General features: G+C 41.6%; 1 protein-coding gene across 7 annotated transcripts in view; it reads right to left on the reverse strand.

Moving 5' to 3' along the window:
• dclk2a (doublecortin-like kinase 2a) overlaps positions 1-5,900 on the reverse strand; it is a 37,067-nt gene extending 31,167 nt beyond the window's left edge. For 4 of the 7 annotated variants that reach the window (XM_068588536.1, XM_068588532.1, XM_068588530.1 and 1 more), the window contains exons 1-2: positions 4,993-5,900; positions 354-691 (exon numbers count right to left, since the gene is read on the reverse strand). In XM_068588536.1, the coding sequence (XP_068444637.1) occupies positions 354-691; positions 4,993-5,398 (744 nt within the window). In that variant the 5' untranslated portion in view covers positions 5,399-5,900. The remainder of the gene's footprint in view (positions 1-353; positions 692-4,992) is intronic. The other 3 variants (XM_068588534.1, XM_068588535.1, XM_068588529.1) reach the window with 2 other exon arrangements.
• Positions 5,901-26,956: the final 21,056 nt, after the last annotated feature.

Genomic DNA, 26,956 nt, shown 5'->3' on the forward strand with positions numbered 1-26,956 from the left:
AGAGATGAAACTATACTGATGGATATGGCAAAATGGCTGAACTCTTAAGTGTATTCATTAGTGTCTTGTTGAAATAATCTCAGCGTGTAATTATGTATGGATGATTAAATGGAGTGTAATTACCTAGACTGCTGACACAGCTGAAGCCTATAAATCACAGCGGGTTTTTTTTTTTAGAGATAAAACCTTTGGCTAAAAAGCTCAGCCTCGTAGTTCCATCTGGTTTTCAAATGCACATCATTCAATACCATCCCACTGAAAACAAAACCGCAAACTCCCTCCAAAAGTAATTTCAGTCAGTGAGTTCCTGATAGAAATATCACCGCGTCCTTTAAATTCAAACAACCGCTCACCTGCTTGCCCTCCAAAGTGTACAGTCTCCTCACGGCGCCGGAGTCCAGCTTGATCGCGTCCGTGATGTCAGTGAGCACCTGCCCGAAGGAGTGTGCCGTCTTCTTGTTGAGCAGGATGCGTACGGCCTTGCGGGGTTTGACGCCGCTGCGGATGACCGTGACCAGCTTGGGTTTGATGAAGTCCTTGGTCTCGTGGTGCACCTCACCCTTCAGCGGGACGAGGGAGGAGAGGGAGCGCGAGGTGCCGGTCTTGCTGCCCACTGCCCAGTTGGGGTTGACGTTCTTGGTGTAGTCCACGCGTCGGAAGGGTTCGTTTGAGGCGCACACATAACTCTCACCTGGAGAAAGAAATAAGTTGGCGTGACTGCCAGGCAATGCACGGATCACGCAAACTGTATCCACATCTGAAAACAATCTAAAATATATTTGAAGTGAAATATGCACACATGTAATACATATGATATGTGTGACATGTACCAAAACAAAAAATGGAGATAAGTGCACATTGAATCAGTGGAACAACAAAGAGTTAACATTCCTCCGTTGAAACAAAAAGGCACATTGAGAGGCAAGACCGGTGCAACGCGGTCCTCTCTCTCCCTTTCAGCTGCTGCGTTGGCCTTCCTCCAGAGCGACGCATTTTGTTTTATCTGACAGCATTCCATTCCAACAGTTAACACGCAAATGTTTCCCCCAAAGACCAAAGTCATGTGACAAGTACAGGGGCTCGGCCGATGACTGAGAACCTCAGCAAGAATGTCTGGTGATTGTCGTGAGGGCCGAGTGTCGGCTGAGAAACTCAATGCCGTTCTGTTCCTCTCTGAGTCAGAGAGAGAGAGAGAGAGTCAGAGAGAGAGTCAGAGAGACCTTCTGTTACTTCTGAATTCTTCAAGACATCATTTACGTCCACCAACACGTAGCTGTCTCTCAGAATCAAACTTGTGCTTAACAGACACAAACTTTACATTCTGTAAATGCTGCTCTGGTAAATAACCAATATGTGTCTTTATATGTGTGGAGATATTTAGAAGACAGGAGAAGAATTTCTGAATTGTTCATCAAAGCTATAAAAAGGGACAAATGGCATGCAAAGATGGCCGTGCTCGTATCTCTGCATCTCTGGGCCATTAGTAGAACTGTATAGCGTTGAGGCCGGCCAGTAAGCAAAAACACATGCTTGTTCATAAGCTGCATTAAGTATAATCCTCTAACCGGACATAACTCAGAAAAGGTTGTAATACGGTCAAAAAGGTGACGGATTGTGGCACTGTCATCAGCATGGTTTAGTAAAGTTGCAGTATATTTTGGAAAACACTACATTTCACTGACAGTATGAAATCAAATCTCTGAAATTGTGTCTGATGTGTGTCAAGACTAACGGAATACGCTGCAGTGAAAGAAGGCCATATGAGGCCCACGTCCCACGATACCGGGTTTTATTAAGCTTGCAATTAACTAAAGGCTAATTAAAAGGCTAGGACACAGCTGGGGGGGGGACTTAGCTATGGCTGAAAACTAAATCAAAATATAACTGGGGCTGTCATACATCTGGTAGGCAATGACAGAATACTAAAATGCCCTCAGATGGTGGCTGGTGACAAGGCTATTCCCTGAGGTGCAGGGTGCAGGTGCCACATCCCTCTGTGATGTGAGGGGAGCCCCAACCAGCCGCCACTGGCTGCTGTCCTCATGTGGAGGACAGATGAGGTCAGCCTTAACGGAGCCGTCCAGCCAGTCTGGCAGCATCGGAGCCACATCTGTCACCAATCCAAAACCCAAGTGATGAATGTGAATCATAAAACAGTGTTAATATAAAAAAGGCAATACAAAACTTCTCATCAGCAAAGCAATGAAGTGACCCCATGATCCAATTATAATCTTTTCTCCATTTCTTGCGAAGCAGCGTTTACACATACATGTCAAATTTGTAACCATTCTGTTTTTTCTTTTGTATTAAAAAGGAACCCGTTTGTGTTGGGTTTAGTGGTCACAGAGTGATGAAAGGGCCTTCTACTACCGAAACACAGATACTATACAGAGCATGCATTCATGATTGGAACAAAAAATAAATTAAATGGTGGTTTTATTAAGACAATAAAAAGCTTTAATCAACACAGCTATGAATTATACAACATTTCTAATATTGCTCTGCCATTATTGACCATTAGGGTTAGTGTTATGTGGGTGTAAATGTGTCTGCGTTCATCCCTAATTTCACCAGTTGATGCTAATACACCCTTTGGCTGGCACACTTGCTATTGTCCAACTAAAACCACTATGTCAGCATGTTATGTAATCCCACGTAGCCACACAGTAAACTACAAAGCTCTTTCTCAACCCAGTTCAGTATCTGCACCCTGTGTGCGTTTCCACAAGTACAGCAATTCAATTCTTCCATGGGCCCGGGTCAATCCGCCTTAGCGCCACCAAACCATGATGACATGCATTTCCACTACTGGCCCACAGAAGGGGCTCGCCATGCTAAGCCGGGTTTCTGTGGCCCTGCTTTGAAGCCCCTCATGTGGGTCCTCAGCGGCTGAACTTAAGTGTGCCTGCGCTGAAGACTTGAGAGAAAATTCAGAGGACAGTTTAGAAACGGGGGAGAGAGAAAGACAGGCATGGCTTGCAACGGAAACAGCCACAATGAGCTGAAAGAGTTGCAGGTGACAGAGCCTCACAGTCGTTTGTGACTAGCAAACCAGGTAAACAACTTTCTCCTGCTGTGCTGTGCAGTGGAATAACACCCGTCTCGCACCTTGCAATCTCGGCCCGACCGCTCGATGGAAAAACCCTACGAGTGGCTGAGTAATCCCATCCAAGCATCAGGGACACACATGTGAGTGGTGCTTATTGGGTTTCCACACAAAAGAGCCCCAGCAGGCCTCAATCAATGGAGGCAGACTGCTGAGCTGTGCAGTGATGTTCCCTCTCTGTGTCCATTCGACGGGCGAGTAAACAAGGTCGAGACACTGGTGCTCGGCCCACCTGCAGTGCATCTCACATCTGAGTTTACCCAAATCACAAAAATACTTTCTCCACTTACTCATCATGTTATTAAGACGTGCAGATTATTCGGAGGTTTTTAGGCACCTGCCTTTGAATCTTCTGCAACACATTTGGTTTGAATGGAATAGTATAAAAAAACAAATCTAATTCTAAAAAAGACATTACAAAATATATGACTTTTTAGAAGAAAAAATCATCCTGGTTACTCAACAGCAGTATTGTGTAATGATAATCTCCATCCTTTAAGCATCATGTGACAGTTTAAAAACAAAGAAATTGAAATCATTAGTACTCTGTACATATGTCCCACATATTCAGCGGCAGTGCCTCCTGTACATGTAAAGTGCAGATCTTCAGTCGCAGAAGACTTTACATCGCATCCAATGCATCAAAACAACTTTTGCTGAAATTGTCAAACTACTGATGAATTCCAAATTCAGATCAGGCGCTGGCCTAAATCCTCTACGGTGACTCAGGGGACGGGACATAGGAAATGAGTGTAGCACAGAGTCCAAACTTTTAGGAGGATGTGAGATGAAAATAGACCAGTATAGGAGAATAATGACTGCAGTAAGAGGTCGGGGATCTTAAGTGTGTGTGTGTGTGGTAGAGCCATAACCTCTCGTGTGAAAAGAGGATCACAAGCAGGTCATGGTGACGACAGACACACACCATGAAGATTAACCTGTGACAGAGAGGCCGCTGTCTCGGCTGAAGAACACTGCAGAAAGTGAAAGGGTGTAGGAGAAGACTGTGCTCCAAGACTGTGCTCCATTTGTGTCCGCAGTGTGTGACTGACTTTAAAAACGCAGTATATTTTTCCAGTATTTAACTTCATTATTTCACTATTACACTGCAAGCAATGGACAGATCCTGGATGGGGGAGGGAAACTTTAATTTGTCAAGCCCCGTGAGTGAGATCAATTTCAAAGAGCAGCCAATGGACCCTTCAAAAACACACACACACACACAAACACACAGAGGCAGGATTGCACTTTCAAGCCCACACAAACTCATCTCTTGAATGCATTCTAAAGATCGGGGAAATGAGTCAGACAGAGATCAATGGACACTGACGTGCATTAGCAGCAGCCTGTGCAGAGCTAAAGCTTGCACTGAGGAGTGGTCTGCCGGTCTGCATTCATGGCACTGGGTCAAACATGTCAGAACAGTTAGATGTCAGGGATGCAAATAATGCAAGGGAAGCTCTGCATTGCATCTATTATACTGCGATGTCCTCCAGAGATAATTGGATTTAGGTACAGCAGATGATCCACAAGAGAGCACTGATGTTAAATCATTTTGTCTGACAGAAAATAACTTTAACTTTAACAGTGAACTGCATCAATCATAGATGTCGTCATAGGCGCCAGCCCTTAAAAATGTGAATATGTTCTGAGTGACCTTTAAAACTTCTGGCAGAACTTGCCTGAGGTTATGTGTGTGTGTGTGTGTGTGTTTTGCTGAGCCATTTAACCAGTAAAGACTAAATCGTGCGTTTCTAAAAAAAAATAAAAAATCAATTGCACACTGAATCAATGCACTTTATATCCCATCAATATATTCAAGCATTGAGCCTCGTTAGTGACTCGTGGTCCTATGAGGGGACTGTTACATCCATGATCGCCCTTACCTTCTACCAACTCCTCCAGACTGGTGATCCTCCTGCCTCCATCCATCGCGTATAACATCCGGACTCCTTGAGGGAGGTTGACGTTGTCCGACAGGGACCTTGTGAGCTCCATGAGCAGAGCATCCAGAGACCTGAACCGGTCGTTAGACACGGCGTACACCAAGCCTTTAAAATATCTGTCCCCGTTGCGATAAAACCGCACTTTCTTGGCTCTCTTCTCGGTGGTGAGGGACTGCAGAGTGCGTGTGCGGTAGAAACTACAGTGCGCACTGTGCGCCGGGCTCGGGACCAGACCGTTGCCTCTGGAGCCGGACTGGGACCCGGAGGCAGAGTTGGTTCTCGGTGTCCGGTGCGGCTTCTCTCGTTCCTCGAAGTGTTCAAATTCAATACTTCTGCTCAGCGACATGCTGTCTCCCTATGTATAAACAAAATCCCAAACAGAAAAAACAATAACACTTGTATCCAGAGTGCCGAAGGGTCGACGAGTGCGGGGGGGGAGAGAGACGGACACACGTGTGCGTCTCCAGTCTCAACTTCCAAGTCCGCACTTGCTGCTGCGCCGGTTGCTCGGGACAACTCCAAATGCTTATGAAACAAGAAGGAAGAAATCGAGAAATAATCTCGAAAAAAAAAGAAAAAAAAAATCCGAAGAGAAACCAATCCCCGGATTGGCTAATCCGATGAATTGATTACCTACAATAACGCAACAGGAGCAATAATTCAGACGCTAGCTTTGTGACTAAAGGATTGAAGAGCAGCTGCGGTTGACAGACGTTGCGTCGGACCTACCGGGTGGATTTCAAACAACGGAGCAATTCTTTTACAAAACTTCGGCACACCGCAAGCCTCCTCCTCCTCCTCCTTCTCCGTCTCACATCCTTCCTCTGACTGGTCGGTCCTTCAAACTGTCAAATTAGTGGATGGAGGCAGGAGGGAGTCCTTCCCGCCTCAGGGTCCTAGTGCTCGCCATTGTTCCGGTAATGTATTCGGGACGGAAACAATGAAGTTTACACTCATCCTCGATGACCTAAATGTGTCCAGACTGTAAAAATACGACTGAAAGTTTTTATTTGAGATGACACATACCTTTATAGTCCGCAGGCTAAATACATAATGGACCACAATAAAGAATATTGTAGGAATATCAATATTAGCCTATATTGTAACATTTTCATGTATTTATTTGGCAGATGCTTAAGTTCAAAGCTAACTAAAACGTGTCCTTATCAGATTCATATTTTGTATTTATATTACATAATATATCAATAATAATGATGATGGCAAAGACGCACACATATTTACAGCGTGCTAAACACAGTCACATGTATTCCTTTGTATATTTTTTTTTTACATTTTCAAGAGCTAAAGAAAATTGCACCTTCTGGTTATTAGTGATTTATGCTCGATACATATCGTGCAGGCAAAAAACGTTGCACATTGTAACTGAGTACAACGTACAAAAAAAACTACATTTCCATACACAGACAGTTATGTTGGTGTCTGAAAAAACAAACAGTATGGCTGTGTCGCAGAGTGCAGCAAATACTAAGCCTGGCTCACTACGGCTGCCAAATAGTGAGGCTGGATTATAAAGGGCAATGCCGGTTTCACTCCCCACCAGGTGGGCTCCTGGTTGAAACTCAGGCCCATTCCTTGCCAGGCTCTAACATGGGCTACCTTCATCACCACCTGGTGCCGCACAGCACGGACCTGAGCCACACAAAACGCTTGTCAAAAAGCAGGGCAAAGAGTAGTAACGCGCTGACTGGGGAGGGGTTAACCCACTTTTTAACTACAGTAGCCTAATTCCTGAAGCCAGTGCAATATAAATGAATATGTCTATCTTTGTTGTATTTCATAAGCACTCATTGGGGACAAAAATACAGTTTTAAAGTTTCATCAGTAACTTTTTGACCATTTTGTCAAGTTACATCAAGGAGTTCCCTCATAGATGAACAACCCAATGTTTTGTACAACTGAACTTAAAACAGAAGCCACTTTTACTCACTTTTTTTAAACACACGTTAACAAACCTTTAACAGCATCTGAAAACAAATGACAGTAACTTATGCACTTATGCCGCGTGATAGTTAATTCTTTATTCTTCAGTTGCATCCCATAGTGTCTGCTGTTCTTTCTGCTGTCCATACAAAACTAACAATGACAAAAACAAACAATGTAAAACTTCACAGCACCAACGGAACAAGTCATTCTAGCATGAAGATCTATAAATATGAGAATTGTTTCTAAACATTAAAAAAATGTGAGCATCAGGAGAGACATTGGAATTATTTTTTGTATCTTGGTGGTGGGATGACCCTTGTTTATAGATTATCACACATTGTGTGTTTGAGGATGGAAATTACGTTTAACACTGACCAGAAAGTTTATGATGTAAGTGACCTCATCTGTCCATTGTCCACAGGTTTATCAATGTATTCATTTTTTTTGGGATTAGCTGATTACATTAAAATCTATATAAATATCACCAATGGGTCGCCGACAACATTTGAGGTCTCTTCAAACTGAAAGCCAGCTGTGTTGGATGTATTGTTTGAGGAGCCTTTGAGGGAGGAAGTCGCTGAGCACAAAGCAAATAGGAAATGCTCTTCCCCCGGCACAGGGAAATCCTGTACAGAATGACAAAGCAGAAAATCCCTCAATGCTAAGAACCCCTCTCTCTAAATTAGGAATAACAATCAGGTTGGCGATAAGGCTTAAGCCTCCTCTGACGGTTTCTACTGGTAATTCGGTAAGCTACTAATATAATGCAGTTCATGAGGGATTTGGGGAATAAGTCTCCTCAGGCATTTGTAGAAAAATCACTTAGCGAAACAATCCACTCTTGAGGAAACAATGCAAAATGTGTGATCAGTTTCAAAGCCCTGCTGGTTTCACATGCCTTATGAATATGATATACTACAAAATACTTATTTTGAGAATTTAAGGTACAACGTTTAACTCACTTTACATCTGTGTCAAATATGAATTGATCCTTATGTCTTATAATGTGAACATATTGCTCTAATCTCTGCATTTTACAATGTATATGAACAAAACAATTGTGTATATACACTAAAAAGTCTACAACAATAAACTGTAGTCTTTCTGAATTTAGTAAAGAGGCATTTAGGAAGTGCCACATAGATTCTCATAACTCAGAAGCAAAGACCATCTTGTGACAGAAAGTAGATAAAAAGCATCTTTGAAGAGAACAATTTGTCTCTCCACCCATCGACAGGCAGCATGCGTGGGCGAGTGCATTATTTTCATGGCAGGCACCAGGTCTCACAACATGCACATCATTTCTGACTAATGATTCAGTAATGATGAGGATACGGCATTGGGGTCAAAGGTCAAGGGAGAGAAAGGACAGTTGAAGAGATTTCAGTGTGTTGCTAACACATCCCACAGGCATCGCAGCCATAGCTGTAGCCACAGCATATCAGAACAAATCTAACAAGAGGGAGATGGTCAATATGAAAGTGCAACATAAAATTAGGGTTCTGTTAATAAGTATGTAGGTTCGATAATTAGTATATACATCGCAAAATGATTTGTTTTCATTTGGTCGTGGTCAAAGTATTGTCTGGACTCCTATTTCTAGCCACGCCCCAAAGAAGACTCCGTGTGGGTCAAAACCGGCCTGAAATCGCCTGTTGTACTTTTTAAATGTGTTAGGCCACTCAACAAATAAAGGCATTTTAACCTCATACTTGACTTGGAACGAGTGTGCCAGAAGAAAGCCCACAGGCTTCCTTCTGTCCACAGTGAACTTTTTATCTTCAAGAGCACCTTGTACTCACTTGGGATTTACCTACTTCAGAACTGAGAGCACCCAGTATATCCTAGATGAGCTGATGAAGTTGAAAGAGAAAATCAATACTCCAGCGCCCTCTAGTGTTCACCAATAAACACTAAAGGGTAGTGATTCTCGGTTTTGCTTTTGCTATGATAGACTATTAAATGATGGGTGTGAAACTTTTTAAGTAAAAAGGAGAAGATTCAAAGTAGATGATTCACTTTAACAAAACTTGAACAAACCAGGCAGTGTTGTAAGAAAGACCAGATGGGATTTCTCAGGAATAATGTACCAGTGCAGAGGCAATGAAAAGCCCCACCCTGGTTACTTTACATGAGCTGCATTTTGGTGACAGATCAAAGCTGCTATGATCAATGTACAAGTATTCCTTTTCCTTAGGTGTCCATCTTACACTCAAGCACCCTAAAAGACCTCCATCACGTGGGTATCATGGACGAGCTGAAGGGTGCTGACTCTATTTTCAGCTACTTCATATTACTTGGCTGTGTACTGCTTCAGGTCACCTCGAAATTCTGCCCATGAAAATCACAAACAGAATCTGTGACAAAGCCCAAAGTAAGACTCCAGTGAGTCCAATGCCAGAGGTACAGCTATTGCCCCAGTTAAGACTGGAGGGCTTGTATTAACAACTAAGACATCCCATATTCCAGCAGCAGCCTGCATGAAACACCTTAGAGGATTCAATAAAAAGCATGTGTGTTATGACAACCAACTCCTTTTCAGGACACTGGTATAAAGCTGAGGCCATAGGCCGGCTTCACTTCAATACAGGGAACAACTGGTAGGATTGTTAAGGCACCAATGACTTCCAGGCCACAACAAAGACTAGCTAGCTTCCGCTGCAATGTAGGCTTTGTACATTATCAAGTGGATTTCTATGTCCCTTACCATTACTGGGATGCACAATTCTTTGAGAAGGGGGAAATAAATATTTACTGCATTTGTCCGGCAACCTTTAACCGCTATGTAGTCCAACTATGGCCACAGATGTGATCATACAAAAACAAAGCATATCATTGATTTTTGGTGTTTTGGTACTTACTATTATGAAGAACCTTATTTTTTAACGGCTCATGACCCGCACCAAAGTCCTATAATACAAGGCCCCTGTTCAGAGCAGGCTATTCCTCCCAATCACCCTATTCCAAGTTTCTTCATCAACTCTTCAGCAACATAAATGCAGAAGTCTACAAGCGGTGCCCTCCCACCTTCGCCTGCCTGGTGATATTGTTTTCGTCGTCTGACCCTCACCTGGGACCAATTTGTCATCAGAGACGCCACCAAGAGCTGTTGCCTCTAACAACACAGCTCCTAGGATCCCAGGGGCATAGAAAGCCATCATCACGCTAAGGTGGTATTCAAACACCAATTAGCAGCATTCACATAATTAAGGCAAGTTCTTCATCTGTTTTTATATCTATGTATAAGCAGAACACCAACAATTTCCAAAGCATGAAATGCAATTAAAACTAGCAAAATCCCCCTTTAGATTTGACTTCAAAGTGGTCAGTCTTGTCTCATGATTGTCTTCATTTTGTCAACTTTTATTAGGATAATAAAAATGAGCCACACACTGCCACTGTGACTCTCTCACCATTGGAAAGTAAAATGTTCTTCAGTACAGAAATGAGTCCTACCTTTCTAACGTACGAGGTAGTTTTCCCACGGAAAAAAACAGACACACACACACAACAGGGATTCATAAGCCAGACATGATCAAAGACAAGGGTATTACAGGTGCCAGACAATGTGAGCCAGCCACAGTTAGAAAGCTCATGAAACGAAGCTATAGCACTCCTTTCCAGACAAATTGAATTACAGCAGGTCACTTCAGGTTTTACACCATTTGGCAGCAGTGACTCTGAGGGGCCATGTTTTTCCACAATGACCCAGTTCTCTCACATTTTGTTAAAGGTAGAGTAGCCGTTATTGCTGCCATGTCAGCTAGCATGATGCTGCAAGTGAGCAGAAGCTGCCATACCTTGTCTGGCCTGGGCAGCATCATGTAGATATTTAGTTTCATAGTAATATAATCCCTCATTCCAGTTCCCATATCTTGTGGTTTAAGAGATGTGGATGGATTGGAATGTAATGTATTTAATGGATTGGTCATGTGTAGCGTACAGTAGTTGTGGCACAATCCGGCAGCTTTATGTTGGAGTGATATTTTACACCAGCCGTGCAGACAAACCTGCAGAGACTGTGTCTTACTGTGCCCCCTTTATGTGAGTTAAGTCTTTGTATTTTTTATGATATTGTAATCTTTTAACTTTGAATAAAAATAAACTGCATGCAGCAAATTTTTTTTATCAGGTTCTTTGATTTCTCTCTTTTAGTGATTTAATGAATAGCATTAGGCGGTTACCAAACTGAAATATTTTGTTGAGTTTGTTGTTGCGATATGTTGGTTAAACACACCACATTCAAAATACCACTATTGTTATATCGGTATATTTTGTGTTTATAGAAACAAGTGTACAGCACTAATTTACACTCCCTTAAAAGCCAATGAATCAACATGTTCTCCTAAAATGTTCAGATTGACAGGGTTTGATATACTGATGTTGACAAATAATGGATGAAAGATTCAAAAAGACATGGTAAAATATCATATTACAACATATTGTGCTGTTAAACACCACTATGCATGTTCGACAGCTAGATGGGGCTCTTACACCTCATCATTCCTGCAGCTGTACTGCTCACTTAAAATTGGGGGTCAAATTTTTCATCTTTATAATCCATATTATTTAAACATTCTTTATATATTTCAGGTAAAGAGACATGTTACCATCTTTTGGTTCCATAACCAACTTTTTGAGATTGATTTAAAGGGGTGCATGACTTTAATGAGCTCCAAACCCTAAACCCCCATCATTACCAACATGGAGTGCTCCATTCAGAGCCACACTTTCCTTACGGTGACCTCATAATAATATACATGCAGGAGGGAAGCAATCGGAATACAAACACAAATACAAACAATAGAGAAGAGGAAGTGATTTTGTGTTGAGGAACAAACTGGAGTGTACAGGAGGAAGACGGTGGAGTGTGTGGAGAAATGATTCAGTGCGCCGAGGATGACATGAGATATTTCATGAAGAGATGAGTTTTCAGACTCCAAAGGAAAGTGGGGAATAACTGGAGGGTAAAAATAATCTTTCTACCTACCATCGGGGGAAAGACCAGAATGGAGCACGGTCGAGCCTGAATGGAGCGATGAGCCGACTGCAGGGAAGAGCGGGCTGAATGACTGTTGAAAAAAGAACAAGATGACTTCATTTAAGTATGCATGTATTGCATATGCTTCCATCAAACCGTCACATTGGTTGTATGTGTCAGTGCACCTTTTGGCCTTGAAACACACTTCTCTCTTTGAGATGCCCCCGGAACGTCCAGACATTAATAGCACTGTTAATCTGTCAGAGCTGGTATTGGTAGATTACAGTTGAAGAGGTCATCGCATTGAAAAGTCAAAACTAATGGAGGCTGACACGTGTCAGAGCGAGGCATTGCTCGGGCCTGATCTAATCCAATACATCCTGCTCCTCCCCAGAGAAATCACTGGCCCTGTGGCCTCATCATTCAAAGAAGCTGCATGCACTAACCCATCAAAGGCATACGCACTGTACTGCTGTCATAAGGTACTGGCTTATCAAATAGCACTATTATGGAGTGCCCATGATGGTGCTAAAGGGGGCCATGAGGGGCGAATATATTGTATCCTAAACATTTTATATTTTGCCCTTTACCACACAACATGTCAGAGAAAAGATAAATAGAAAATGTTGGTAGTTCATTGAGTTTTATAGTAACAGATGAGCTTATTGCTTTACATAGAAGTTATACGCCATTAATAAGAAAACATTGTGGGATTGCCAGGGGAAAAAATCCCTTTATCCTTTCTATTTAGTAATATTGCGGTTACAACTATATGGCTTTGCCAGACCACCATCTACTGTAGGTCAGGGGTTCTCAACCCTTTGTAACTTCTGATTATTAAAAGAATTCCAAGGACCACCCTCTCAAATAAATGAGAAAATAAGATTGTGTTACCCCAGTTGTGATGAGCAAAATACATATTTTGCTTGCCCTCAAGCAAAATATGTATTTTGCTCATTACTCATCACTGCATGCCATTATGAAAAATCTCCCTACCACACACTTTTGAGTTTAGACTTTCACAAGGTTGTTTCCCACATTGTTTTTCATTTCCCATGTTGTGTCATTGTACACAATGGAACATAGCTAACAGTATGTTTGCACTGAGTCATCATCGACCCCTCTCCTAACTATCCATTGTTCCTCACTGTGGTTGACAAGCTTCTCCAACTTCCTAAACTAGATAAAATGTTTAAAAAAACATTGGATTATCTGAAAATGCATTGTCATAAAGCCTAAAACAGGATCTCAGCGCTTGTTATATGTGAAGATCCATGGTTTTCACAAGATGGCGACCATGTCTCACAAGGTAAGGGAGACACAAACCTGCAATATGAACTATAATCGGCTATATTTGACTTCATGGAGAGAAATGTGTTTTTACATGGTGATGACTCAAGTATTAACTGCGCTATTCCCACCTTCTATATAACGATTGCCCAATGTGAACTATGATGCACAGCTACACTGGTCACTGCATGTCACTGCCGATCTGGCATAAAAATTCCCAGAGATGTGTCAGAAATTAGCATTGTGAGCAGTTGGGCATTGACGGTTGTCTTTCACTGTGAATATCAACCACGGCGCTGGTGAATACGTCCACCCTCATCTCATCTTGACACAAACTCCTACAGACCACTGTGATGTCAGAGCCACTCTGTACGTTTACGCTCCCATATGAGTGTGTCCGCTGTTGAATTTACAGCTGTCGGACTGAAAGGCTGGCTGTAAACCTGGTGATGCAGTAGTAGCTATTGGTGAATGAATTGCCACCTAGATAATTCTCAAGGTCCAGTCACTGTGTGGTGCGAGTGCGCGTTGATGACACATTTTCGGAGGTTGAAGGCTTTTAAAGAGAGAAGCTGGTCTGCTGAAAAGATCCTCAGTACATCAACGCTTTCATTGCCAATCTAAAATAGACAAATATTCAAATCACCACAATGTTTTTGAATTGGTGATTGTATCCTATTGAATTAAGGGCTTGCGTTTATGAGGTCGTACCAGACTTAAAATCTGATTTGGGGTCAGTTGTTTTGGAAACGTTATAAAAGCCTGTTGTAAACTAAATAGGTAACACATTAAGCCTATTTAGCATTTAAAGCATAAAAACACATTGAATACATTATTTAAAGCACACTCCATTATAGTTGGAAGAAGATGTAAGTGTGTTGTAATTTTGTCAACAAATAAAATGAGGGTGATGGATGACAAAATAGTAAAAGTTGTAATAATATATGCAAGTTATGATGAATACTGTGCGCAGTAAAGACTTTAAAATGTCTCTGTACCAGCGTACATCTACATTACAGTATGTTATGCAGAAATTGTAAGATGTTTAGTGTTGATAATGTCAAATGGAAATATATTACTATGTGACAAACATAATGAAAGAAGCAAAAAACCCTGCCAAGCATTTACACTTTTACCAGATGCTTACAATCACCCTAATCCCGAAAAGGATGTTGGTAAAATGCTCCCATATACGGGTATGGGATAGATGCAGGTGACCCACATTGCCGGTATAGAAGAAAACAAAACTTAAATATATACAAGGTTGTAAAATTGTGTGCAGTTTATTAAGACAAAAGACATAAAAAAAACATAAAGACAAAAAGCAGAACAAACAAAAGAAAAAATCCTTCATAAAATAGCAATAATCTAAAATGAACATTAAATATGATAGCCTTGAGTTATTCATCCATATTCACCAGTGTTCAGCAAACCTGCATTACAGTATTTGTTGCAGTAAGTTTCTGAATATTGAGCAAAGCTTGTGTCTGAGAGGAATAACATGCAGGGAAAAGAACATACATTGATGGCTGGGGAAATGTTGAAGCTTTGCCGACTGTAGTGTGTGTGTGTGTGTGTGTGTGTGTGTGTGTGTGTGTGTGTGTGTGTGTGTGTGTCTGCGCGTGTGTGTGTGTGTGTGTTGGGGGGGGGGCGGGGGGGTGTTAAACCCCAAAATCATGCATCGCTGCAACACTAGAGCATGCAAGAAGTAGAGTCAATAGATGGCACTGTTTCCCAGGCCTTGGCCCTAATTCAGTTAGCACTCTCTCTCTCTCTCTCTCTCTCTCTCTCTCTCTCTCTCTCTCTCTCTCTCTCTCTCTCTCTCTCTCTCTCTCTCTCTCTCTCTCTCTTCACTAAAATGTTTAACTAACTCTTGGCCAAAGTATACCAGGAGCCATTGGAAGCAGAATCCTCCAGGGAATCAAACATCGTTGCACTTATTGTATAAAAATATGAAATGGGAGAACTGTTGGGATAGGACAGATGGTGCTGGTCACAATACAACAACTCAATACAAGGTTAGAGGCAGATTTATATTCTGTAGAATGTGTGATTTTGTATTTCGGGGTTAAGAAAGGTAATGAAAACAGGCCTTTAGTCTAAACATGTGTAAATGAGTTTCAGTTCATATTTCCATTCATTATTTTCACTTTCATGTTTTATAAATGTTAAGAGGGCAGTCCACTCCTGACATGTCACACAAGTCACATGACCCATTTAAGGATTCAAGGAAAATCAATTCTCTGGGCAGAAAATATGGTTGACGGCTAAAGAATTTGACATCAGGACCCTGATGGAGACGTGTAAAGTCGAAAGGTGTTAAAGGCTGTCCATTATTTAATAAAGGATTTTTTTAATGGCAATGCCGAGAATGCTTCTCAAGCTGCCAACCTATACTGAGGACTTCCTTTAAATATGTGACAGGGGAAAAAATTGATGAGTGGGGGAGTTGTCTGTATGTACTACGTGGCCGCTGTCAATCACAGCTAATCAAACATCACACACAACTGTGGTCGTCCTGCAACCACAGGGTGGCCGGTTCGATCCCCAGCCTCCCCATAATCACATGTCGACGTGTCCCTGAGCAAGACACCCAACCCTTAATTGCTCCCAGGGCGCTTCGCTCCTTAAAATACTAAGGACGGGTCAAATGCAGAGAATACATTTCATGTATGTATGTAAAAGTATGTACAATGATAAATAAAGTTTATCCTTCTTCTAACATCCTAACGAGAGAGTTTTTTGACTGTTTTGAATATAACAACTACTTTAGAGGCCTTTGTATAACATATGTGGTACTGAGAAAAGATCTTTTATGATTTTGAATGTGGAATGGTTAAAGACAGGGATGAGTAAATTATTTTAAATTGATCATTTTGAAAATCTTTTTCATGTGTAGATGAGCAATTTGCATTTTATTGATGCTTGTTGTCGGTTAAGTAAGTGAAGGTGTGTGTGTGTGTGTGTGTGTGTGTGTGTGTGTGTGTGTGTGTGTGTGTGTGCACAATAGGCTGTGGAATAAGTAAAAATGTGTCATGCTGTAGGATTGTTGCCCACGCCGCTCTACAAAGTTGATCTACCTGATTGACTGTTTCTTTGTTGCAAAGATGGCTGGCTTGAAACTTAGAGAAAGCAATACGATTGATTTGTGAGCTGTTTGGTGCTGTTTGATTAATTATGACATTGATCACAGTAAGGTGAAAGTGTGGAGAGAGAGAGAGAGAGAGAGTGAGAGAGAGACAGAGTGAAGCTTGATAGATGAGTCAATGTGATACCAGGGAAATCAGTTTGAGCTCATGCTATTCTCTTCCTGAAACCTTGAAGCTCACCAGCTGCTTCTTTTTTATTTATTTTTTGCTTTAAGTGCACAAACACAGTGTGTGTGTGTGTGTGTGTGTGTGTGTGTGTGTGTGTGTGTGTGTGTGTGTGTGTGTGTGTGTGTGTGTGCGTGTGTGTTCAGCATCCTTTTGTTCCTCACTGTTTTCTTTAAAAAAAGAGAAAAGAAAAGAAGAATAACAGGGTTTCAAATAGCGTAACGCCTGCTTGGTGCACATGTGGCTTTACCTTCTTCACGGAAGTTACACCTGGAGCACGAGACAATCACAGTGGTTGCTAGGTAACGGGTCTCCTCATGGTCTCTGCTGCGAGCTTCCAGAGAACCGAGCGATGCTCAGTGAATCATTCCCCTCCACTCAATACAGGAGTGAGTCTGACAATGAGTGAAACATATATAGTAGGAATCCAGAGAGTGCGTGCGTGTGTGCGTGCGTGCGTGCGTGTGTGTGTGTGTGTGTGTGTGTGTGTGTTCTTGGGCTTTATAGATAATAAAATTAATGGATACATTCAATTTAGCTGCTTTCCTTTCAGGTTGCTGTTATTGTGCACGCTGGCTCACTGTCACGGCTCACTATTAGTAACACCTGCACTTTTTCTTCCTTTTACAAGTCAAATTATCCGCTGTGAAAAAGCCCCACTGTATAAAATCCTTTCAATTTAATCAGTTCTCTCTTCCACAATACAGGTGAGCAGTAAAAGAGTCGCCTGTTTACGTATCCAGAAGACACAGAGCCACAGCAGGCAGTTGAAGTCACATGTCAGGCAACCTGGTGAGTTCAAGTCCAAAAGCCACGTCTCTAAAACACCTTACATTACATGTCATTTAGCTGATGCTTTTATCCAAAGCGACTTACATTTTTGCTCTTTACACCGTAGACACAGCAACGGGGAGCAATTAGGAGTTAAGTGTCTTGCTCAAGGACACAACGACAGGGACTAGCAGAGCTGGGGCTCGAACCACCGATCCTCTGATTGAAAGACGGGCATGCTCACCACTGAGCCACAGTCGCCCAAATTAAGATTTTCCTTCACGTTTTCTAAAAATGAAATTGGTTGCAAAAAAACTCCCTGAATAGAATTTCCTTAAAATGTTCACTTCTGTATTTAAGGTTTTCTTCTCATCTTGGTCTTATACTTAAGTTCGTGAAACCAAAAGATCGCAGGTACCTCTAAACATATCCCTACCATAACATGGCTGAGTTTATGAGATTAAATTCCCAAAAAACAACGTATCCAGAGAAGTATATTTTGCGAGCCAGAAGAATTCGACGGACACGCTGAATGATAAGCAAATTCTTTTACACTATTGACCAGCAGTTAATTCATGAAAGGTTGGTCTCTCCTTTCCACAGCTGTGCTCATCCAGCACTTTGGATTTAATGATTGCTCTACAGATTTATGCGACGGGGTCTTTTAAGTCAGTGATAGGTGAGGTATTTCCTGTCCGTAGGTCAACGGTGTGCCACGTCATTCAGCAAGTTTCAAACGTACCCGTCCACTAATCGTGATGAAGGTCCTGTCAAAACAAGCAGAGTATGAGATGGAAGATGGGAGCTGGAAGCGACACCTTTCACATTAGACAGTCTTCTTTCCCACTCTTCACAATATTGATTGGTGCGGCTTTCAAATTTGGTTGATATGAAAGATACAATAAAAAAAACGTAAACGCCTGGGAAAGATAATAATGTACGATCTCTAAGGAAACTGATCCAGTCAATAGAGGTTCTGATGTCTGTGAAGTGTACATGTCAGTATGTTTCTGTGAAAGCATATATCACATGCAGTAAATCTATCCGCGATCAGAAGATATTGGCTCCTGTTTTTAAGGAGTGTTCTCCTCCGACTAGTGAAATGAATGGTTTATTATCACGGAGACACGAGGACTGAAATCAGCCCAAACGCCTCTTCGGCTCTACTCAATAGTGTCGTTTTCCTCTCCTCATCAATTCCAGCCATCTGTTGCTCATTTCATATCTGTCCATCTGAGTTTGGCCCTAGAACCTTGTTGGAAGCTTCGGGTTAGTGTTAGAAATATTCATTTATCCATTTTGAATGTGGTTTTTCCGTAATCACAAGCAATGCCACCATTTTAGGGAGCATTGCCACTGAATGTAACATTCCACAAATGAGAAGCATTTGTAACGCCACAATTTAAAGGCTACGGGTCATTTTTTATCACTTTCCTTCAGTGGTATAGACATGATATTTTGGCTTATTACTTCCCCAAGTTTTGAGATATCCGTCTGAGAAACTGGCACCACATTACATGCAGCAATAAACTGAACAGCAACATTCTGAAGTCTGAATTATTCACAGTAAAATCTGTGGATTATCCACAGTAATCACAACAATGTTTCTGGAAAGCCATGTATCTGTTGGAGCTTTTGGTTGCACATTTTCAAAGCAAGATGCCTCGAGGACCTCTCTCTTCCTCTCTCTTGGCCTCACAACCCTCAATCCCTTTGCTATGGTGTCATTGCCTCTTCTCCTTCTGTGTGAATGGCATCCTTGAGTTTTGACTCTCGTGTTCGTGGTGGAGAGGACGCCGCGTGGCGCAGGTCCTATGTGTTTGGCTGCACATCCATATTCTTCATATACATGGAAAGTCTTTCCTGATTCATATCGGGAGTCTAAGGAGTGTACGTGTGATTGGGTCTATAAATAAAATTGACTTGACTTGAATGAGGAAATCTTGTTTTGTAATTCGGGTGAAGCGAACCTTTGAGTATATACCCATCGGGTCCTATGCTGTAACTGCTTCTTCACTTGTGATAAAACATCTCTTGCCAGTTGCACAGTAGTTGGGGTTTCAATGAGGCACATAAGGTGATCTGGAGGACTGCTGCTGATTTATCTTGGACTGGGACACTGTTGTGGCGCTACAGTTTGGCACAGCTGCTCTCATAAAAAAATTTGATACCCCCAATAAGAGTTCAGTGTTTTACTGTGATTAAATCCCCCAGGCCTGTTTGCAGTAAAAAAACTCTCTCTCTCTCTCTCTCTCTCTCTCTCTCTCTCTCTCTCTCTCTCTCTCTCCCTCTCTCTCTCTCTCTCTCTCTCTCTCTCTCTCTCTCTCTCTCTCTCCCCCTCCCACACCATCAGTTTGCCTGCCTCCATAGTAATTCTCATTCTCACCCACTCTCCACCTCTAGTGACCTACACACTAAGAAACATGGGTCACTGAGTTCGAGTCTGTGTAGTCAGTACAACAGTCTGGTTAAAACCTCGTAACTGTCTTGAACTAAAGTCACACCAAATAATTATAAACTGTTGTTTTTTTTTTTTTTTTTTTTATGTTAAATGGCATGTCGGCATTATTGGATTTATTCATCGCTCCTGCCAGGGATGCAATCGCCTTCGTCCGTCTGTTTTATTCGACTGTGACAAGAACATTTCCACAACTTACGGTTTGATTGGTCCAAAATTTGCTGTGTACATTCAAGCAACAAAAGAAACATGTTAATTTTTGGTGACCTTTCCACCAGTCTAACATTTCAATTGTCAAATTAGTGTATCCCCTGACCTATCAGTCATACGCACACACGTTTTCTTCTCGAACTTTGTGCTTCCAGCAGGAAGAAACTGGATGACTATGGTGACCTCGTGACCTTTCCTCTAACAAAACCTTCAGGCTACATTTTGTCTACTTTTTCACATGGTACAATTTTGACTCTGAAAGTATTGATCTTGGAAGATTGGCATTGATGGAGATCTTCTTTCTGAGTGCTTTCTTGCTTATTTCAAACAACTTGAAAATGTGGTTTCAAAATATCAATATAGTAGCCCACCAGACAAATGTACAAATCCAAATCTGCCGTCCCTCATTACCTAATTAATGTTTCCAGTTTGCCAGTGTTTGGATCATTGTGAAAATAGTTTAAGATTGACTCCAGGCGGGACAATGATTATATACTGATCAATATCTCAGCCATTAGGTTTGTTCTTGGCTGAAGCATCAGTCATACAGGGCTGTGAACGAATATTCTCAATATTACAGAAATATATATTTGAAAAGTAGAATAAAACAGATATGAATATGAATATTCAGATTCAGGCCACAGAGAGAGTGACACCATCTCCGAACAGCAAGCGTTACATTATGTCATGTACACAAATCATCATCCATCAGCCATGCACTCAAGATGAGAGAGGAGCTGTAGCATTTTGAGCCAATTTTGACAGCCCTACTGTCACACATTGAGATTCTTAAATATATATTTTTTAAAACAGACACACGCACGTTTGACCTCTTTTCTCCTGGACTCGCATTATCTGAACCCATTTTCTTTCCCTCTCTGCAGCACCATATGACTAACTCCGTTTAGCCCACATTTGTCCTCTGACGGTGACTGATTGTTAACCAAATGCCCTAATTGTTTAATTAGGTTGGGGCCAGGGAGCTGTGACAGCTGCGGCGTGATTCATGTATGCTGCATATCCAGCAGCCGTAATGGGTGGTTGGCGGAACGGGGAGAGGGGAGTGGGGGGGTGCAAGAAGTGATGCGGCCTTTGGCAGGAGAGCTGGCATCTGTCACCCTTGTCAGCATAATGGGAGAGAGAAAGGTTGTCCAAAAATGCTGCCAGGTAACCCGTAGCCTCCGTTTTCATAATGGTTGAGTTAGTACAGCGAAAAACTGAATTCTTGTGATTTTAATGCCAATACTGTATTTGTAACTTTCCCAAAGTCTGTGTCTGGCTTCCAAAATGTCTATTCTTAATGCGACAACATGCTGTTCATTGATGCAGATTAAGGTAGTATATCCCTTTAATCTTTCAAGTTCTACTTCTCTTGCACCATTATTGCAACGACACAAAAACATTTAACATCTACTGTATTTCATTATACAATATGGAGTACAACTATTGTACCTTTTGTTTACTCATCTTGAGTCAAAATGAGCCAACAACAGTAAAAGTCCCATGCAGCCCCAGAGCATAAGCAGACTGTGTGTTGAGTTTGTTGAAGTAAATATTAATAGACAGGCAAGCTCTCTGGCTTGAATATTTCAAATCAACGTGACTGTACAGTATGATTGAGTCCAAGCCTGTGTGCTGCGATCCATTAGCGCTCTGTACTCCACTACAACCATCCCCAGGGCAGAGGCACCAAGCGGAGTACAGTTCGGTCTTGGCAATCTCTGCCGACAGTGTTTCCTAGCTGACAGCTGACTTTCCAAGGGTCGTTCTAACAGTGGGCAGAATTAAACCAAATTTTTAAAAGACTTGGTTCCAATAGTGTGTTAGTTTGTGTCTGACGTACACCTCTCCTCTCCGTTCTATTGTAGTCAGGAAAACAGACACACATTGTCTTTAAGGAATGTCCACATCGGGATAGATGGTTGTTAAACGAAAGGAAACGCTGTGGCGTGAGTTCTCGGGGGAAGAATTGGCTTCTAGATCAGAGTCACTGTAATTTCTAAATGTGGAAAAGGTTTATTTGGCTCATGCCTTGTTATCTAATGAAGTCAGCGTTAGATGGTGGAATAGTCAAAGTGAAACCCTTTAGTGAAAGCAAAACAACCTAAAATAAACCCATTGTAGGTTTGTTTACACTCTGGCTTTACCCAGGCTGTGTTGTCATTTGAGAAGAAAAAAATATATTCTATATTTTGGGGTTTCTTGATGGCAAAGCTGAGTTTCAGCCTAAATTTAAGGGCAGCCAATAAAATCTTGCTTAAAGCAGCAATGTCAGCATCCTGTTATTAGCAGAGCTAACACTAGAGCAACAGACGTTCAACCACTAGCTCCCCTGCTAAATTATCCTTATCTAACTCATAACATGAACACATCTTGTCGTACATCTTACTAGTTGAACGAGCATCCAACATAATCATTCACCGGGGAAAAGCACACGGCTAACGCCAGTTATTCGGCTTGCTCGCTAATTAGCTGCTCAGTTGCAGCCTATAAAACAGCATGTAAACGCACCAGCAAATGTCACTTTTAAAAGAAAACTTTAATTAGTAATGCTCCTTTTTTACGCCATTTGAACACAATCCACTGTTCATTTCAATCTCTGCACACTGCAGTGAGCAAAACTATGGCGGATGGGCATCCCTATACTCATTGCATATTTGCAACGTAAGCCTACAGCATAAGTTACAACCAAGAGATCGCTCAGCATTGCCAAGCACTATAACTTCATGTCAATGAATTTGTAAATTCAATTTTTTTTTTTTTGCTTTATAAGTTTGTGTCAGATTCCACAGTTCAACACTAAGTTATTGAAGTTGTGCTGGAGAGTTAGTGTCTTTGTGTCTGACGTCAGCACTGTTTGCGAGATGCAAATTGAGTTTGAGAGTTTTTATTGGGAGAGGTGGTGTGGCTGAATTAAGCTTTGCGTTTGACAGATTCATGGGCGGCTTTGTAAAGGTGCTGCCAGAGTTTATGGCTCCTGTTTTGGAGTGTAAGAGAAAGATTTCCATGTCTTGCTTGGACCATTTACACCAGGGACTAATTTGCAAGAAACCTTGCAAATCCAGCCTACAACTCATCACTGAAGCTGAGCTTTCAAGATTGAAGTTTTCCTCAGTGAGGCTGGATTTGTAGACCTTGTCGACCATCTTAAACTGAATGTTTGTCCCATTTATTACTGTTTGCATGATTGAAAGCCACCCATACTTCACTGTCATACAGCTTTATGGACAGCAGGAGGACTCTAGTTAGCTAGTAGTGTACTCTATCTACGTTCATTTTCATAAAATGTATTTTAGCAGTTATTTTACTGACGCAAAAAGTAGCTCATGGTAAAGTAGAGCCAAATATTTAATCAAATGAAGTTTGGATATTGTAACTTTGGATATTAGACTGCTCTGACTAGTGCAAGTGAGTATGTAGACACTACTGTTGTTAACTTCATTAAAACCATGGAATTAAATTCACAATTGATGCAGCAGAAGCTGTGACATCATGACTAGTAGTCTGAAATATAGGTATTGCTCCTCAATATTTACTCGAACATTTCAACTGCACACTAACCAACATCAACCGGAACTTTCTCTGTCACTGTGTCTGAATGTCTAGCCGTGCAGTGGGCCGGCGAGGTGACAGATTGAGTCAACACTAAGCTGACGATTGATTGTATAGTCGGAGTGCTCTATGATTTATAGGGCCAACTGCATATTACCACTGTGACTCCCTCGGGGCAGTCAAGCTCTTATTCTTGTACCTGGATATACATGTACTGTAAATTTACAGCCATGCTCTGAGATACAGATCGGATACTAGAGAGAAACTATAGTTGTGTTGCTTGTGTGTGTTTTAGCTCTGATAGGAAGAACAAATTAATACAGCAGTATTAGTGTCATTGTAAGCTTCTGCAAGAGTGATAGCATCCTTCTTGGCTTCAGAAACGTCAACACCAACGTTTCCCTTGGTTTGCAGAAATGTACAATGCCAACACCGTTTCTGGTGACTGGGTTGCTCGTATAGAAAGTGTCAGGCAATGTCAAATGTCTGCTGAAAAAATACATATCAAAAAATGAGAACAATTATTTGCTGAGAAAACACAGGTAAGCATTTTCTCTTTGATATGGTTCATTAACTACGATGTGGTTTCTATATCAGAGTAGACGAAAGCAGACAGTGGCATAATCAAAATACACAGGGCAGACATTCCTAATGGTAACAGCATCATTAGTAGGAAACTTAAATTTGGGTTTTCAAGAAGCACAGTGTGTTTAATGATATTTCTAACATTACATGACAGGAATATACATCACACATAGTGCTATTTCATGCCTGCCTGTTGTGCTGAAGCACATTTGTTTTTCATTTTTACTCCTTTTCCACCATTTCTTATCAAGCATATGCTGTATTGGAAGGTATATAACGCCTTGAAATACAACATAATGTATGTCGAATGCACATTGACATCAAGCTGACTGATTACTTCTGCTTAAACTGTGCTGAGCTTATAATAGACCATCTATTCCCCTCTGAGCCAATGCGTCCAAACACAGGAGATGAGGCAGTAGTCAGCATGACCACATCTCTCCAGAAATGAAAAGTTTTGCTCTAACAGACTTGAATGTGAATGTGGTTGATAGAAAAGGCTCCTCTGGTATCCAAAGTATGACTCGGGTTCACGGGAAGCTCATTAACACTGCAAATCCCCTTGATCTTTTCCAATTAACTGTCCCAGCCAGGACGATGTGAGACATGCAATTAACAAAGGCCAGTGGCTGACTCACCCCTCATCCCCCTGTTTCATTACCGGCGAGCCTTGGATTTGGGTCAAATTCAACAGCTGACATACAGTATGAGCTTTAACCATCTGAGGGCTGTGAGTTTGATGCATGGCCCATCGTCTCCCTCTGTATTGTAATTATGGAGACGGCCTGAGAGAAGGTACAAGGTCTCGCTCAGACAGCAAGGGGTAACATGTGAGAGTCAGTAATGAACCGAGGTGGGTGATCAGAGATGTGTGTGTGACACATCTATATTTTCATCTACACAGTTTGAGCTTGATAGTATTTAATCCAGGGGTGTCAAACATGTATTTAATCCAGGGGTGTCAAACATGCGGCCCGCGGGCCGGATCCGGCCCGTAAGGGGGTCCAGTCCGGCCTGCCACGGTGTTGCTGATGTGGGAATTTTTGGTCTTTATGTTTCTAGGCAATTGTAGAAAGACCTTAAAATAGAGTTTATCATCTAAAAACATTCACCAATAATTTAAACATAAAAAAAGCTAGCTAGTTAAGCTAATGTTAGCTCCATGAGTATCAAAATGTCATATATACCTGCAATGTTTCAATAAATATATTGTATATTATGCACGTGATGGCCACATGCATGCTACACATATAATAAGTAGCCTAGCATTAACATAATTAAAATATAATGAGTTTTTACCAGTTTCATGTTTATTTCTGCCCGTAAAGTTTGGGCATCTTAAGACAGAGCCTTTGGGGATTTGCAACAGGCCTTAGGTGGCCATTTGAGGGACTGCAGTTTTAGCACTTCAGCATTGACTTAATTTTTTAGCACCGGAGGTTGTTGCTTGTATTTGATCCATCCGAAGAATTTAGGAGCAATGGGCTGCTGTGAAGTGCCCAGGGCACAACTTGGGGTTCAGTGTCTTGCTCAAGGACACTTCGACGTGCGGATTGAACTGCCAACCTCGTGATTAAATGACGACGCTCTCTCTCCCTTGAGTCACAGCCGCCCCACGGCTATTAGGGAAAGGTCAGTTGGACATTTTAGTATTTCCTCCTCAAGAGGAGCTATTACGGATCCCAGTGTATCAATGCATTCAGCTAAGCTAGGCTAAACTTAGCTTAATACACCTGCAAGCCGAGAGAATAAGACATCCTGCTGACATTTGCCTTAATTATTTCTAAGGAAGGAAAAAAATAAGGAAGAGATGAAGGAACATAGAAAGTTGGGAGAGAAAGATGGAGTAGAGTTGTGCAAGTGTAATTACCCATTTTGTATATATAATTATACATCCACACACAGTTTGCTATTTTGTTGAAAAGTTTGTGTCTCTTTTCTCATTCCAATCTTTCAGGAGTCAGATTAAACATGTGACCTCACCATTTTGGCGCTGATGACATAATTAGTGGAGAAAAACACGACTTCATGGAGATTCAGAGAATCTTAAAACCTCTTTGAAGATACAATTTGCATGTCCTGTCAAGTGATCATGTTAGTGGGCGCACAGACTCTGGCTTCAAATGCGGAATTTGCCGCCCACCACCATGGACGCACGCGTACAGTACACACACCAGCCAGCATATAAAGCACGGTATGCACACACACACACACACACACACACACACACACACACACACAAATAAATAAATTCACAACCTGTACTTTGGTATACATTTGAGGACATCTTACTACACCCCATCTGCCGGAGGATGATCTTATTTGACCCTAGTCGTAAACACTAACCTTAACCTTAATTTTAAACTTAACAAATGTTTAAACCTTTGGGGACGTGATTTTTGCCTCCACATTAGGAAAAAGACATTTAAAAAAATCTGATCTTTGTCTTATAGTTGGTTTAAAATAAGATTTGCACCATGTCTGCTCTCTTTCAAATAATGCTCATGTCCGTCTGTGTGTGTGACAATCTATTGTCTCTAGGTTGCTATTTTGTTCTCCGTACCCGCGTGTGTTTGTGTGTCTTGTGCATTTTTGTGCATGCGTGGGCCGCTGGGCTCAGATTTCTGACATTACTAACATCTTTGCATTTCTGTTTGGTTCAGGACGACTAATGCAATGTTCATCATCGTATTACATTTGCAGTAATGTTAATTCTTAAGGGCATAGCAGCGTCATAATGTGTATCTCTTGAAAAGAAAATCAGACTATGTTGTTGATCCGGACAATGTTAGTAATACA

The sequence above is a fragment of the Clinocottus analis genome, unplaced genomic scaffold, assembly GCF_023055335.1.
Source record: "Clinocottus analis isolate CAN_PGR_092001 unplaced genomic scaffold, fCliAna1.0.p SCAF_22, whole genome shotgun sequence".
NCBI lineage: Eukaryota > Metazoa > Chordata > Actinopteri > Perciformes > Cottidae > Clinocottus > Clinocottus analis.